Source organism: Dreissena polymorpha, chromosome 13 (assembly GCF_020536995.1).
Source record: "Dreissena polymorpha isolate Duluth1 chromosome 13, UMN_Dpol_1.0, whole genome shotgun sequence".
NCBI lineage: Eukaryota > Metazoa > Mollusca > Bivalvia > Myida > Dreissenidae > Dreissena > Dreissena polymorpha.
The window spans coordinates 48,103,451-48,121,218 of NC_068367.1; the positions used below are offsets into that span (position 1 = coordinate 48,103,451).

General features: G+C 41.1%; 2 protein-coding genes across 3 annotated transcripts in view; one reads left to right on the top strand and one right to left on the bottom strand.

The window, feature by feature from the left end:
• LOC127854644 (von Willebrand factor A domain-containing protein 2-like) overlaps positions 1 to 17,768 on the top strand; it is a 205,609-nt gene that overhangs the window by 139,131 nt on the left and 48,710 nt on the right. The window lies entirely within an intron of this gene.
• LOC127854805 (uncharacterized) overlaps positions 1 to 17,768 on the bottom strand; it is a 127,638-nt gene that overhangs the window by 95,996 nt on the left and 13,874 nt on the right. The window contains exon 3 of one of the 2 annotated variants that reach the window (XM_052389855.1): positions 9,217 to 9,340. In XM_052389855.1, the coding sequence (XP_052245815.1) occupies positions 9,217 to 9,339 (123 nt within the window). In that variant the 5' untranslated portion in view covers position 9,340. Of the gene's footprint in view, positions 1 to 4,622; positions 5,040 to 9,216; positions 9,341 to 17,768 lie in introns of those variants that run through there. The other variant, XM_052389856.1, reaches the window with a different exon arrangement.

A 17,768-nucleotide genomic window follows, 5' to 3' on the forward strand; every position in this document is an offset into this window, starting at 1 on the left:
ATTCCGTTCAAATGCCAGTCAGAGTTACATAACTTTGCCTGCACGGTCCCCTTATGATAGTTCATAAATCTTGCAAGTATGAAAGCAATAGCTTTGATACTGTAGGAATAAAGTGGACCTAAACACAAAACTTAATCAAATTTTCAATTTTCTAAGTATAAAAAGGGCACATAATTCTGTCAAAATGCCAGTCAGAGTTACATTACTTTGCCTGCACAGTCCCCTTATGATAGTTAGTAAGTGTTGCAAGTATGAAAGCAATAGCTTTAATGCTTAAGGAATAAAATGGACCTAAACACAAAACTTAACCAAAATTGTCAATTTTCTAAGTATAAAAAGGGCACATAATTCTGTCAAAATGCATGCCAGAGTTATCTAAATTTGCCTGCCCAGTCCCCTCATGATAGTAAGTAAGTGTACCAAGTTTGAATGCAATAGCATTGATACTTACTGAGAAAAGTGGAACTAAACGCAAAACTTAACCAAAATTTTCAATTTTTTAAGTATAAAAAGGGCACATAATTCTGTCAAAATGCACGCCAGAGTTATCTAACTTTGCCTGCCCAGTCCCCTCATGATAGTAAGTAAGTGTACCAAGTTTGAATGCAATAGCATTGATACTTTCTGAGAAAAGTGGACCTAAACGCAAAACTTAACCGGACGCCGACGCCAACGCCAACGCCAACGCCAACGCCAACGCCAACGCCGACGCCGAGGTGATGACAATAGCTCATAATTTTTTTTCAAAAAATAGATGAGCTAAAAATTCTCATCTTTGCCGACACTGGGATAGTTATTCGCTCTTCGAGATAAACCACAGTAAATACATGTAAAATCCGGACTCGGGACAAATTTTTATATCGAGATATCGAATTTTTCGACATAACAAAAATCGAGATATGCAATGTTTATTAATATAGATAAAGAAGGAAAAAAGTTGGGACATTCACCTTACCTTGACATATCGAGAAAATCAAGATAATTATGTGATATCGTGATAACGAGAGTAGACTGTATTTTGCATTTCATTTGAAAATCACATGGGACTCTTCAATATTAAGAGTCTTATTTTACTATAGTATATAGTGGGAACCAAAACATTGTTTACATATTATTTCTGGGCATTTAATAAATTAAGGTGTAAATGTAAAGTACACATTGATAAAAAAATATATTTCGTATGTTAACTCTCACAATATTTAATACCCATATTTCCATTGAAGATACTGTTTCCATAGAAACAATATATGTAGTCGACAGCGAACTTATTACAATGAATAGACACAGGTCATTTAAGCACAGCTGATGTATATGTATTGCTCCATCACCAAACTAGTGGCACCTCAAGAGAACCTACTTCAGAGCTCCAAGAAAACATCTCCAATAGGCTCACAATTTGGTTAATTGTATTTAACAAAAAGACTAAGTTCAGTTATAGCTTAGGATGTCTGTGTGATTTTTTGTGTGGGTTTAGCCATGTAACACATGAATTGACTTGCATGGTAACATAGACAACAATGTGAAAATTTAAAAGGGAAGGCAGTTAAATTGATTGGTAACCTAAAGTATTAAATGTCAGACAAGACTGCTTTTGCTTTTAAAGGGTTAAACAAGATGTGTTTGTGAAACAATATCACATATATTTGACCTTTGACCTTGAAGGATGACCTTGACCTTTCACCACTCAAAATGTGCAGCTCCATGAGATACACATGCATGCCAAATATGAAGATGCTATCTTCAATATTGCAAAAGTTATGACAAATGATAAAGTTTGACGCAAACAAACAAACCAACAGACAGGGCAAAAACAAAATGTCCCCCAGTAAAGACTGGGGGACATAAAAAAAATGCCTCATAGGTCCTCCCATAGCGTAGAGGTTATGGTGTTCACCTATCAATTCAGAGGTCTGGGGTTTGATCTCCACTGTGGAAGCATTCTCAATGTCCAGAGACACCAAGGACTGGTTCTACTCTGGAAGTGGACTTAAATCTAAGTCAACGATTTAAACTATGTCATACGATTTTTGTATTATTTTTTTAAACAAAGACTTATTGTAGAAAGGCTACAAATAAGTATGGATTCATCTCATGCTAATACTAAAATTTCACAACCATAAAAGTCCTAGAGTGAATTTGTTAACTGGACATTATCCAGTAATTTAAATAGGACAAAAATCAGTCCAAATGTTACCACTTTCTCCCCCTGTTCACATTCTATATTTAATCTTTTGCATTGCAAGTAATGCTTTTAGGGGCTCAATAGTGCTTGTATTTGTATCAATCTTAACTTAGACCCCATGAAAAATAGTTTGGCAAGTATTTATCAGTATTGGATCAGGACGATGCACAGGAATGTTTGTTTCTGTACTAGAACATTAAAGAAACAAATATTTTAGTCAGCATTTTGTTCCAAAGGTGTTAAAAGTGTGTTTAGTTACGCTCTTATGAACAGCTATACATAGTGATCTCCTTTTCTGTGTTGCGGGCAGGCAGGGTGTAGGTAATGGGGAGGCATGGGAGGCGGCTGCCTCCCCAATATTTTGGCTAGTCGTCGTTATTTAAATAAAATTTAAAATCCTCAAAAATCGCCGTCCCCAAACCAGTAATTTTGCAATCACGCGCCGTCAGTGCAGAAGCCATGTGTCCCCTCTCAGTCTGCTCCGAGGTTGCCAATAGTGATGTGTCAATATCCCTTGCTAGATGTCATAAACCAGGGGCCCGGGTAAATGTCATTGCGTAAATTTTTGTATTGTTCTTTTCCATGATTGCACTGTCGGTGTTTTGATTAAGGACAGGCTATTCTTTAAATTTTTATTGATCGCTTTAATTCAAAGGTAACTGCCACTTCAAACAATTTTCAGTAAATATACGCATGAAAAACAATAATTTTATTGAAAATATTTTTGTTCTCTAAGTATAACAGTTATTATTTGATTAGAAATCATTGAAACAGTATCATATAAGTAAGTAAGTAAGTATAACTGTTGAGATTTCTGGGTTGTCAGCGGCATTGGACTAACTGATTGCATGACAAACTGAGAGTGAGACAAAAATCGAGCATTTATATCAACATGAAAGTTCCTCCAAAACGCACCATATTAATTGTAACTGTAAAAATTTTCTGTACCACGGGAGAGGACAACCCTCTCAAACGAACCCCTTTATGTTCCCAGTACAGAAACTGGACCGCCTCCCCAATGTTTGAAGGTTAGACTACGGCCCTGGCAGGTGGAGCTACCCTCAAGATCAGGACAATTAAATGTTTGTTTATAATCTACTTTGTTATAAATAAGTGATGCATTGCTTTGTTTAATATTATAACATGGTTAACAAATTAATAATGTCTCATAATTATGCTACATTCTGCGGGAATTACAGAAACAAGCAAATTCATTGAATTGATATCCCCCGCCAATATGCTTCTGGACACAAAAGTGTTATATTTGACACTCAAAAAAACATTTTTTCAAGTTACAAAGGGCCATAACTCCTTTATTATCCAATGGTGTACAATGCCATTTGGCTTGCATCATCCTCTTATCCATATATATACTCATACCAAGTTTCAATGAAATCCGCCAAAGCACTTCCAAGATATGGCTCCGGACACAAAAAAGCATTTTTCCAAGATACAAAGAGCCATATCTCTGTTATTCAAAGATGGTGTACAATGCCATTTGGCCTGCATCATCCTCTTATCCATATATATACTCATACCAAGTTTCATTGAAATCCTCCAAAGCATTTCCAAGATATGGCTTCGGACACAAAAGTGCCGGACAGACGGACGGAAAGACGGACAGACAACGCCAAAACAATATCCCTCCGCCTATGGCAGGGGATAATAAAAATATTTAATATTTGTAACCGAACAAAATATGGCAGAAAAACACTGTAAATAAAGGCATTTGGACATTGTTGAACACACTGCACGTTGATTAAGATACTTCATTAGCCATTTATTTGTAAATAATGCTGAAATCATGTTGGTTTCCTCTACAAAAGACCAGTCAAATCTTATCAGTTAACACTGCACAAAGGTAGACATCCATCCAGATGTTACAAAGATTATCCAATCACTTATCTTCACAGGCATTTCCTCTTTCATATTAAACACTTGCCAGTGCAAGAGTAGATGTTCAGAAGTTTGTTTACATTTCAAATGAAATCATTGTGAGTGCACGCTTCTTTCTGAATAATTTTGAATCTGTGCATTATGCGCATGCAAATGTTAATGTTTTTTGGTATTATTATTTTGTGAAAGACATTACACATAGAATAATTTGTTTTACAGTTCTAAGTAAAAATGGTATTTATATCTATAATATACTGTGTTGGTAATACATATGTATCATTCCATTCTATACATTTACTCCAAAGCAACATAACAATCTGACTTCAAAAAAGGTACAACTGTTGTAAAATATGTTCTGCATACTTGGTATTTTACTTGAATTTCCTCAAGTCTAAATAAAACAGTAATCGAACATGGATGAAAAACATGTACATCAATTGACAAGTCTACAATATAGAACATAATCATGATTTACTTAAAACAGATTCATGGCAGATTGTCAAGTCAAAACAATAAATAATGTAAAAAATAATCTTGATATTACCTTATCAGATTCGAATAATGTCTGGTACTCCATTATTTCATGAAATATTTCCTATAATCCAGTTTTCTCATAGCTGCAGTCAGAATGTCCCAGTTTTCATAAGAGTAAGTGGTCCATTTGTCAGTTTTCTGGGAACATTTCAAAGCAGTAGCAAATGTCAATCTTAGAATACATTATGTAGCAAACTCTATATTTTTACACACAGAGAGATGTATACTTTTCAACTTCTTCAACTGAGAAGTGCATTACATATGAGGCATGTCGTGGGAAAACCTGGTAAACGAAAGATCCTGAGTCGTGTAAGTGTCTAATGGATCAACCAGTGTCACAGGTCCTTCTTAAAGGTTTTGTCAAACTCGTTTTCTAAATATGAATCCACTGTACATGGAAAGAGCCTTTGTTATAGTAAGAACCCGATATACATTCAACTAAATTTATGTACAACTGTAATTAATTTAAAAAATGCATTTTCAAGTCTTACAACCCATGAAACACAGTTTGAAATAAATTAATTCACTTATAATAAATAGTTCCAACCTACCCATTCAATATTTTCCTTTCAACAAACATGATGTAACAAAAGTATTCCAAACTGCACCTCTTTTCCCCAAAAGTAATTTGTTTCCTACTCACATCGCAAAGTCGCATAGGGTATAGGTGGGCTAACCTTTTTTGTCACGACATTTATACAATTCATAGTCATAAGAATATGCAATGACAAGTTACTTTAATAAATATGATCAAATGTAGCACATTCAATTTCAAACTGATTAGTAATTTACGTGAATTTGGAAACAAATGGAGAAAAAACTCAAACTTTCAAAAAGATAAAACACTATCACAAAACAAAAATGAAAAAAATACGGTCAAAAAGTAAAAAGAAACAACTTTTTAAAATCCTAACACATCTCTACCTTAGACTTTCCACTCACACAGGTAAATCCAGGTTAACATGTAACATCAAAAGCAAGCCTCAGGTTCCCCATTCACAGTGAAATATTTCTTAGGAGAGGCATCTCGTACCTGCACAAAGATAAGCCACACTCAGCAGGCCAACATTCCCCAGGGTTGAGAGGAGCGATACCAGGGCCTGAAGGCACTTTCCTCTATTTCTGTGTGTGAATCTTTGTGTAACTTTCATAATTTATCTTTATAAAACTGCCTGTTGTTTCTTGTATCTCAATGTTTTGATATGTATAAAACTGCCTTCATTCATTCAGTGGCATTTTAATCACAATGTTTTATGTTAGTGTTAACTAAGAATATAATTTTAACGTCCAATCATGCACTTTCAGGGTGGCTGATGATTGCATAATGCATTCCATTTACTTTTTAAAAAACTTTTGTTTACTTTTTTACTCTTTACTCTTTTTTTACTACAAATGTGACAAAATACGTATCTAAGTGGTATTGGTTTAAATCAATTAGCTGTTTGATATTCAAGGTTGTTGTTTAAAGCTTTGAGCTTTTATGCGTACATGAGTACAGCTGATTTTTAAAAAATTATGAGATTGCAAAGATGTGAAGTTGTATATATTTCAAAGCAGAGAAAAAAAGAGTGTGACACAATACAATTATTGCACATTATTGCTTTTATTTTAATATTATTTTTATTGACCAACAAACTTAACATACCTGTCTCTACATTTTCGGACACCAGTATTTTTTTAAACTTAAGAGTAATTATGGTAAGCCATTTAAAGATATCTAAACTCAATGAAGTCAGCCAAGTACAAAATTCTGCTGTTCTTAAACAGAAATCAAGTGAAAGAAGTTGTTCATGTAATGATCTACTAAAGGGGCCAAATTTCTCGGCATGTACATCTAGACAGGAACAAAAATCCCAAACAAAAATACAACTTTAACAGGCTATGGCCAGGAACTGGCTGATTGTACAAGAAACATCCATGTGTTTAAACTCTTTCAGTGCTGGAACCGAATTTTGAAGGCCTTTGCAAACAGTTTGGATCCAGATAAGACGCCACATTCTGCCACGATCCAAACTGTTTGCTATTCTGAGAGTATTATTTGAAAAAAATCGAAGAAAATGCTAATTTTAGAAATTCAGAAGACGACATTTTAGCAGACAACAAATTTCCCAGCATGCAAAGGGTTAAAAGCTCATTTTAGCTGTAGTCTGTCTGGCTAACAATCCCCTGATATCCTGCAGTCACCCTTCTGAGACAACTCAGTTCTATATTTCCCCAGGAGTGTCAGTTGCTTGGAATCTGTTCAATAAGTTGATTTACTAGTGATTTGAAAATTGAAGGGTTGTTTGCTATTTCTCCCTTTTGTACCCTATTATATTCTACAGGCGGATTAAGTGGACCACGGTCAAATACTACAATGGTTGCAAAGTTTCTCATATGGTCATGGCCAAAGAAACAAAGATTAACATGTTTTATTATAATTTTTGAACCAAAATAAAATGCATGACATCTGAAAAAGACATTCTGAAGTGCATCTTTTTGCAGACTGATTTTATACTTTCACTATGTGGTAACAGGGCAATCATCCAAGTAAAAAGAACTTACCTTGTTGTAAGCGTTGTTCAAGGGCAAATGACTCAGGAGTTTGTGGACCACTGGTGACAAAAAGCATCTTGCACTTCTAAACTTTATGGGCATGACATATTTTAGACATAATTTATCCACATCAATATAACCTCTTAAAAAGTAATTCTTTCCATACATTTTATGCAAACAAACAAACCAATCAACCTAAACTACTTACCTTAATACTGACAATATAGTAACCCTAATTTATTCTCTTACAAATCCTTGTATTTCCAGGAGTATTGACATTAAGCATAGTTGCAATAATCCAACTCCCATCTACTGGCCTACTGGTCGCTTTCAGCTGTACATATGTACTACTATAAAAGCTCAAAGCATTCAAAAATACTCAAAATATCAAACAGCTAATTGATTTAACCCATTACAACTTAGATACCTATTTTGACGCATTTGTAGTCCCTTAGAAAGTTATAGTTAATTTAAGACCTTTCTTACTAGATTCCAGATTTTATGGCTTTTTCTCCAAACCTTAGGTACTGATGAGAAGCAAACAGCATAACATCTGAACAGTCTGCGAGTGACTCACAGGCAGTTCAGGTTTTATGCTGGTTGCCAAAGACATGTTAACTTTGCTTTTCATGGGGGGAAGGGTAAAGGCCTTACCTTAGCATAGTTCTCTAGCTCTCCCAGCCACTGACTGAGCTGTGACTCTGACTCTGTGTCGTCCAGACCTTACCTTAGCATAGTTCTCTAGCTCTCCCAGCCACTGACTGAGCTGTGACTCTGACTTACCTTAGCATAGTTCTCTAGCTCTCCCAGCCACTGACTGAGCTGTGACTCTGACCTTACCTTAGCATAGTTCTCTAGCTCTCCCAGCCACTGACTGAGCTGTGACTCTGACTTACCTTAGCATAGTTCTCTAGCTCTCCCAGCCACTGACTGAGCTGTGACTCTGACTTACCTTAGCATAGTTCTCTAGCTCTCCCAGCCACTGACTGCGCTGTGACTCTGACTCACCTTAGCATAGTTCTCTAGCTCTCCCAGCCACTGACTGAGCTGTGACTCTGACCTTACCTTAGCATAGTTCTCTAGCTCTCCCAGCCACTGACTGAGCTGTGACTCTGACTCACCTTAGCATAGTTCTCTAGCTCTCCCAGCCACTGACTGAGCTGTGATTCTGACCTTAACTTAGCATAGTTCTCTAGCTCTCCCAGCCACTGACTGAGCTGTGACTCTGACTTACCTTAGCATAGTTCTCTAGCTCTCCCAGCCACTGACTGAGCTGTGACTCTGACTTACCTTAGCATAGTTCTCTAGCTCTCCCAGCCACTGACTGAGCTGTGACTCTGACTTACCTTAGCATAGTTCTCTAGCTCTCCCAGCCACTGACTGAGCTGTGACTCTGACTTACCTTAGCATAGTTCTCTAGCTCTCCCAGCCACTGACTGAGCTGTGACTCTGACTTACCTTAGCATAGTTCTCTAGCTCTCCCAGCCACTGACTGAGCTGTGACTCTGACTTACCTTAGCATAGTTCTCTAGCTCTCCCAGCCACTGACTGAGCTGTGACTCTGACTTACCTTAGCATAGTTCTCTAGCTCTCCCAGCCACTGACTGAGCTGTGACTCTGACTTACCTTAGCATAGTTCTCTAGCTCTCCCAGCCACTGACTGAGCTGTGACTCTGACTTACCTTAGCATAGTTCTCTAGCTCTCCCAGCCACTGACTGAGCTGTGACTCTGACTTACCTTAGCATAGTTCTCTAGCTCTCCCAGCCACTGACTGAGCTGTGACTCTGACTTACCTTAGCATAGTTCTCTAGCTCTCCCAGCCACTGACTGAGCTGTGACTCTGACTTACCTTAGCATAGTTCTCTAGCTCTCCCAGCCACTGACTGAGCTGTGACTCTGACTTACCTTAGCATAGTTCTCTAGCTCTCCCAGCCACTGACTGAGCTGTGACTCTGACTTACCTTAGCATAGTTCTCTAGCTCTCCCAGCCACTGACTGAGCTGTGACTCTGACTTACCTTAGCATAGTTCTCTAGCTCTCCCAGCCACTGACTGAGCTGTGACCTTACCTTAGCATAGTTCTCTAGCTCTCCCAGCCACTGACTGAGCTGTGACTCTGACTCGGTGTCGTCCAGATCACTGTCTGGCTCAATGTCGCCACCACCACCCCTGTAGTCATCCTCATACTCCATTCTGAAACAACCAAAGTTTATTAAAAAAGGTAAATGTTCAGTTCTCAGTCTGATATTGATGTGGATTATCAGCGGACTTCCACCTGAACTCCTTGATCACCTGAATATAAGTCCTCTGTGTACACTCGGGGCCACACATTATTTTATTCCCCTCGCAGGTACCCATGTATACACAAAGGTGGAGAGGAGCTAAAAGGGTATTAATTTTTGGCCTAAAAAATATAATAGTCTGAGCGGGTTTCAAACCAGGGACCTTTCCGTTCCTTGACCTGCATCGTACCATTAGACCACTGTTCCCACTTACTGGGTTAATTACAACAACAAGTTATGTACTACTAAGAATGAAACTTCTACAAAGCTACTTTTATAAGATGAATTTAAAATATTCCAAAAATTTCCTAAGAGTGAGGTAAGTTGGGCTGGTGTAATGAATATGGTGTCCACCTAGTGATCAGGAGGTCAATATGGTGTCCACCTAGTGATCAGTAGGTCAATATGGTGTCCACCTAGTGATCAGGAGGTCAATATGGTGTCCACCTAGTGATCAGGAGGTCAATATGGTGTCCACCTAGTGATCAGGAGGTCAATATGGTGTCCACCTAGTGATCAGTAGGTCAATATGGTGTCCACCTAGTGATCAGGAGGTCAATACGGTGTCCACCTAGTGATCAGGTCAATATGGTGTCCACCTAGTGATCAGGAGGTCAATACGGTGTCAACCTAGTGATCAAGAGGTCAATATGGTGTCCACCTAGTGATCAGGAGGTCAATACGGTGTCCACCTAGTGATCAGGAGGTCAATATGGTGTCCACCTAGTGATCAGGAGGTCAATATGGTGTCCACCTAGTGATCAGGAGGTCAATATGGTGTCCACCTAGTGATCAGGAGGTCAATATGGTGTCCACCTAGTGATCAGGAGGTCAATATGGTGTCCACCTAGTGATCAGGAGGTCAATATGGTGTCCACCTAGTGATCAGGAGGTCAATATGGTGTCCACCTAGTGATCAGGAGGTCAATATGGTGTCCACCTAGTGATCAGGAGGTCAATACGGTGTCAACCTAGTGATCAAGAGGTCAATATGGTGTCCACCTAGTGATCAGGAGGTCAATACGGTGTCCACCTAATGATCAGGAGGTCAATATGGTGTCCACCTAGTGATCAGGAGGTCAATATGGTGTCCACCTAGTGATCAGGAGGTCAATATGGTGTCCACCTAGTGATCAGGAGGTCAATATGGTGTCCACCTAGTGATCAGGAGGTCAATATGGTGTCCACCTAGTGATCAGGAGGTCAATATGGTGTCCACCTAGTGATCAGGAGGTCAATATGGTGTCCACCTAGTGATCAGGAGGTCAATATGGTGTCCACCTAGTGATCAGGTGGTCAATATGGTGTCCACCTAGTGATCAGGAGGTCAATATGGTGTCCACCTAGTGAGCAGGTCAATAAAGTGTCCACCTAGTGATCAGGAGGTCAATACGGTGTCCACCTAATGATCAGGAGGTCAATATGGTGTCCACCTAGTGATCAGAAGGTCAATATGGTGTCCACCTAGTGATCAGGAGGTCAATATGGTGTCCACCTAGTGATCAGGAGGTCAATATGGTGTCCACCTAGTGATCAGGAGGTCAATATGGTGTCCACCTAGTGATCAGGAGGTCAATATGGTGTCAACCTAGTGATCAGGAGGTCAATATGGTGTCCACCTAGTGATCAGGAGGTCAATATGGTGTCCACCTAGTGATCAGGTGGTCAATATGGTGTCCACCTAGTGATCAGGAGGTCAATATGGTGTCCACCTAGTGATCAGGAGGTCAATATGGTGTCCACCTAGTGATCAGGAGGTCAATATGGTGTCCACCTAGTGATCAGTAGGTCAATATGGTGTCCACCTAGTGATCAGGAGGTCAAGATGGTGTCCACCTAGTGATCAGGAGGTCAATATGGTGTCCACCTAGTGATCAGGAGGTCAATATGGTGTCCACCTAGTGATCAGGAGGTCAATATGGAGTCCACCTAGTGATCAGGTCAATATGGTGTCCACCTAGTGATCAGGTCAATATGGTGTCCACCTAGTGATCAGGAGGTCAATATGGTGTCCACCTAGTGATCAGGAGGTCAATATGGTGTCCACCTAGTGATCAGGAGGTCAATATGGTGTCCACCTAGTGATCAGGAGGTCAATATGGTGTCCACCTAGTGATCAGGAGGTCAATATGGTGTCCACCTAGTGATCAGGAGGTCAATATGGTGTCCACCTAGTGATCAGTAGGTCAATATGGTGTCCACCTAGTGATCAGGAGGTCAATATGGTGTCCACCTAGTGATCAGGAGGTCAATACGGTGTCCACCTAGTGATCAGGAGGTCAATATGGTGTCCACCTAGTGATCAGGAGGTCAATATGGTGTCCACCTAGTGATCAGGAGGTCAATACGGTGTCCACCTAGTGATCAGGAGGTCAATACGGTGTCCACCTAGTGATCAGGAGGTCAATATGGTGTCCACCTAGTGATCAGGAGGTCAATATGGTGTCCACCAAGTGATCAGGAGGTCAATATGGTGTCCACCTAGTGATCAGGAGGTCAATATGGTGTCCACCTAGTGATCAGGAGGTCAATATGGTGTCCACCTAGTGATCAGTAGGTCAATATGGTGTCCACCTAGTGATCAGTAGGTCAATATGGTGTCCACCTAGTGATCAGGAGGTCAATATGGTGTCCACCTAGTGATCAGGAGGTCAATATGGTGTCCACCTAGTGATCAGGAGGTCAATATGGTGTCCACCTAGTGATCAGGAGGTCAATATGGTGTCAACCTAGTGATCAGGAGGTCAATATGGTGTCCACCTAGTGATCAGGAGGTCAATATGGTGTCCACCTAGTGATCAGGTGGTCAATATGGTGTCCACCTAGTGATCAGGAGGTCAATATGGTGTCCACCTAGTGATCAGTAGGTCAAATGGTGTCTACCTAGTGATCAGGAGGTCAATATGGTGTCCACCTAGTGATCAGGAGGTCAATATGGTGTCCACCTAGTGATCAGGAGGTCAATATGGTGTCCACCTAGTGATCAGGAGGTCAATATGGTGTCCACCTAGTGATCAGGAGGTCCATATGGTGTCCACCTAGTGATCAGGAGGTCAATATGGTGTCCACCTAGTGATCAGGAGGTCAATAAAGTGTCCACCTAGTGATCAGGAGGTCAATACGGTGTCCACCTAATGATCAGGAGGTCAATATGGTGTCCACCTAGTGATCAGAAGGTCAATATGGTGTCCACCTAGTGATCAGGAGGTCAATATGGTGTCCACCTAGTGATCAGGAGGTCAATATGGTGTCCACCTAGTGATCAGGAGGTCAATATGGTGTCCACCTAGTGATCAGGAGGTCAATATGGTGTCAACCTAGTGATCAGGAGGTCAATATGGTGTCCACCTAGTGATCAGGAGGTCAATATGGTGTCCACCTAGTGATCAGGAGGTCAATATGGTGTCCACCTAGTGATCAGGAGGTCAATATGGTGTCCACCTAGTGATCAGGAGGTCAATAAAGTGTCCACCTAGTGATCAGGAGGTCAATACGGTGTCCACCTAATGATCAGGAGGTCAATATGGTGTCCACCTAGTGATCAGAAGGTCAATATGGTGTCCACCTAGTGATCAGGAGGTCAATATGGTGTCCACCTAGTGATCAGGAGGTCAATATGGTGTCCACCTAGTGATCAGGAGGTCAATATGGTGTCCACCTAGTGATCAGGAGGTCAATATGGTGTCCACCTAGTGATCAGGAGGTCAATATGGTGTCCACCTAGTGATCAGGAGGTCAATATGGTGTCCACCTAGTGATCAGGTGGTCAATATGGTGTCCACCTAGTGATCAGGAGGTCAATATGGTGTCCACCTAGTGAGCAGGTCAATAAAGTGTCCACCTAGTGATCAGGAGGTCAATACGGTGTCCACCTAATGATCAGGAGGTCAATATGGTGTCCACCTAGTGATCAGAAGGTCAATATGGTGTCCACCTAGTGATCAGGAGGTCAATATGGTGTCCACCTAGTGATCAGGAGGTCAATATGGTGTCCACCTAGTGATCAGGAGGTCAATATGGTGTCCACCTAGTGATCAGGAGGTCAATATGGTGTCAACCTAGTGATCAGGAGGTCAATATGGTGTCCACCTAGTGATCAGGAGGTCAATATGGTGTCCACCTAGTGATCAGGTGGTCAATATGGTGTCCACCTAGTGATCAGGAGGTCAATATGGTGTCCACCTAGTGATCAGTAGGTCAATATGGTGTCCACCTAGTGATCAGGAGGTCAATATGGTGTCCACCTAGTGATCAGTAGGTCAATATGGTGTCCACCTAGTGATCAGGAGGTCAATATGGTGTCCACCTAGTGATCAGGAGGTCAATATGGTGTCCACCTAGTGATCAGGAGGTCAATATGGTGTCCACCTAGTGATCAGGAGGTCAATATGGTGTCCACCTAGTGATCAGGTCAATATGGTGTCCACCTAGTGATCAGGAGGTCAATATGGTGTCCACCTAGTGATCAGGAGGTCAATATGGTGTCCACCTAGTGATCAGGAGGTCAATATGGTGTCCACCTAGTGATCAGGAGGTCAATATGGTGTCCACCTAGTGATCAGGAGGTCAATATGGTGTCCACCTAGTGATCAGGAGGTCAATATGGTGTCCACCTAGTGATCAGTAGGTCAATATGGTGTCCACCTAGTGATCAGGAGGTCAATATGGTGTCCACCTAGTGATCAGGAGGTCAATACGGTGTCCACCTAGTGATCAGGAGGTCAATATGGTGTCCACCTAGTGATCAGGAGGTCAATACGGTGTCAACCTAGTGATCAGGAGGTCAATATGGTGTCCACCTAGTGATCAGGAGGTCAATACGGTGTCCACCTAGTGATCAGGAGGTCAATATGGTGTCCACCTAGTGATCAGAAGGTCAATATGGTGTCCACCTAGTGATCAGGAGGTCAATATGGTGTCCACCTAGTGATCAGGAGGTCAATATGGTGTCCACCTAGTGATCAGGAGGTCAATATGGTGTCCACCTAGTGATCAGGAGGTCAATATGGTGTCAACCTAGTGATCAGGAGGTCAATATGGTGTCCACCTAGTGATCAGGAGGTCAATATGGTGTCCACCTAGTGATCAGGAGGTCAATATGGTGTCCACCTAGTGATCAGGAGGTCAATATGGTGTCCACCTAGTGATCAGGAGGTCAATATGGTGTCCACCTAGTGATCAGGAGGTCAATAAAGTGTCCACCTAGTGATCAGGAGGTCAATACGGTGTCCACCTAATGATCAGGAGGTCAATATGGTGTCCACCTAGTGATCAGAAGGTCAATATGGTGTCCACCTAGTGATCAGGAGGTCAATATGGTGTCCACCTAGTGATCAGGAGGTCAATATGGTGTCCACCTAGTGATCAGGAGGTCAATATGGTGTCCACCTAGTGATCAGGAGGTCAATATGGTGTCCACCTAGTGATCAGGAGGTCAATACGGTGTCCACCTAGAGATCAGGAGGTCAATACGGTGTCCACCTAGTGATCAGGAGGTCAATATGGTGTCCACCTAGTGATCAGGAGGTAAATATGGTGTCCACCTAGTGATCAGGATGTCAATATGGTGTCCACCTAGTGATCAGGAGGTCAATATGGTGTCCACCTAGTGATCAGGAGGTCAATATGGTGTCCACCTAGTGATCAGGAGGTCAATACGGTGTCCACCTAGAGATCAGGAGGTCAATACGGTGTCCACCTAGTGATCAGGAGGTCAATATGGTGTCCACCTAGTGATCAGGAGGTCAATATGGTGTCCACCTAGTGATCAGGATGTCAATATGGTGTCCACCTAGTGATCAGGAGGTCAATATGGTGTCCACCTAGTGATCAGGAGGTCAATATGGTGTCCACCTAGTGATCAGGAGGTCAATAAGGTGTCCACCTAGTGATCAGGAGGTCAATATGGTGTCCACCTAGTGATCAGGAGGTCAATATGGTGTCCACCTAGTGATCAGGAGGTCAATATGGTGTACACCTAGTGATCAGGAGGTCAATATGGTGTCCACCTAGTGATCAGGAGGACAATATGGTGTCCACCTAGTGATCAGGAGGTCAATATGGTGTCCACCTAGTGATCAGGAGGTCAATACGGTGTCCACCTAGTGATCAGGAGGTCAATATGGTGTCCACCTAGTGATCAGGAGGTCAATATGGTGTCCACCTAGTGATCAGGAGGTCAATACGGTGTCAACCTAGTGATCAGGAGGTCAATATGGTGTCCACCTAGTGATCAGGAGGTCAATACGGTGTCCACCTAGTGATCAGGAGGTCAATATGGTGTCCACCTAGTGATCAGGAGGTCAATATGGTGTCCACCTAGTGATCAGGAGGTCAATACAGTGTCCACCTAGTGATCAGGAGGTCAATACGGTGTCCACCTAGTGATCAGGAGGTCAATATGGTGTCCACCTAGTGATCAGGAGGTCTATATGGTGTCCACCTAGTGATCAGGAGGTCAATATGGTGTCCACCTAGTGATCAGGAGGTCAATATGGTGTCCACCTAGTGATCAGGTCAATATGGTGTCCACCTAGTGATCAGGAGGTCAATATGGTGTCCACCTAGTGATCAGGAGGTCAATATGGTGTCCACCTAGTGATCAGGAGGTCAATATGGTGTCCACCTAGTGATCAGGAGGTCAATATGGTGTCCACCTAGTGATCAGGAGGTCAATATGGTGTCCACCTAGTGATCAGTAGGTCAATATGGTGTCCACCTAGTGATCAGGAGGTCAATATGGTGTCCACCTAGTGATCAAGAGGTCTATATGGTGTCCACCCAGTGATCAGGAGGTCAATATGGTGTCCACCTAGTGATCAGGAGGTCAATAAGGTGTCCACCTAGTGATCAGGAGGTCAATATGGTGTCCACCTAGTGATCAGGAGGTCAATATGGTGTCCACCTAGTGATCAGGAGGTCAATATGGTGTCCACCTAGTGATCAGGAGGTCAATATGGTGTCCACCTAGTGATCAGGAGGTCACAGCTTTGATCCCCACTCTGGGAGCATTCTCAACATCTTCTCTCCAGACAACCAAGTAATTGTTCTACCCAGTGTATTTGACTGTGTTGAAAGAAAACTGTGTGTAAACCAAGTATTAACATATCATATATATATTGTGAAGAAAAAAACGAACTTATAATAAGCAATGTGAGGATACATATGATGTGGTCTCCTGTAGAAAATATGTCCTGACAAACACATATATATTGTGTGGTTTGAACATATGTGCACATAATAACGCTTGATTGGTCATTGTCGGCTCTGGTACTACTTAAATGTACCCCAGGTACTCTTAAGCATACTTAAATGTACCCAAGGTACAAAAAAATATACTAACACGTACCTGGCAAATTTAGACTGTATACTTAAGAGAACCCGGGGTACATGTAAGTAGTACCCCAGCCAATTATAGCCAATTAAGCCATAATAACACACATTTCATGCGGTGAATATGGGACTAACAAGTGCAACAAGAGCTGTGTTTGTGAAACACAATGCCCCCAGTGACCTTGACCTTTGACCTAGTGACCTCAAACCATGTTTGATTGTAGATCTCAATGAGATGCATGCACATGTGAAGTTTAAAGAACATAGACACAAAAGATTTCATTTTATGAGCAAGGTTAAAGTTTTGGGACAGACACACACATACAATGACAGACAGACAGACCAAAAACAATATAACCCCTGATCATTCGATCTGGGAGCACAAAAATAACAACAACCATTAAAACCTTTGTTTTCAATTTAAATTAAAAACATAATTTTTCTAACTTTATTTCAAGTAAAGATATATATATATATATATATATATATATATATATATATATATGCAGAATATCTTGTTTTTTAGATGTTTTTTTATTTGATATTTAAGATTCAATATAACATACATAAGAAAGGGAAACAACTCCTCCAATCTTATTAACTTATCTGGCAGAGTGGTCATTCTTTTAAGGCTACTTGCTTTATAAAAGTTTGCTCACTACAAGTTTCAAAACATGAAAACAACTGAAATAAGATAAAATACCCAATAGGAATGAAGATGATCAGGAATTTGGGAAACCTTGATACAAGTTTTGTTGATTTTAAATACCTTTACAAGGAACAAAGTGACCGGAGAAAAGTGAAGAATGTCCAAGCCAAAATAAATCTGTATGCAAGACCTTTTGTGTTACAGCCAGACACCATATAGCAGAGCTCCAGTTAAGAGGGGTCTATGATTAAAATCCCATTCAGATTATGAAAATATCATTCAGAAATTGTAAAAAAAGAGATACTAGTACTCTTATGAAAATCTACAGATTACTGGTCAAAATAACATTTTGCCAAAA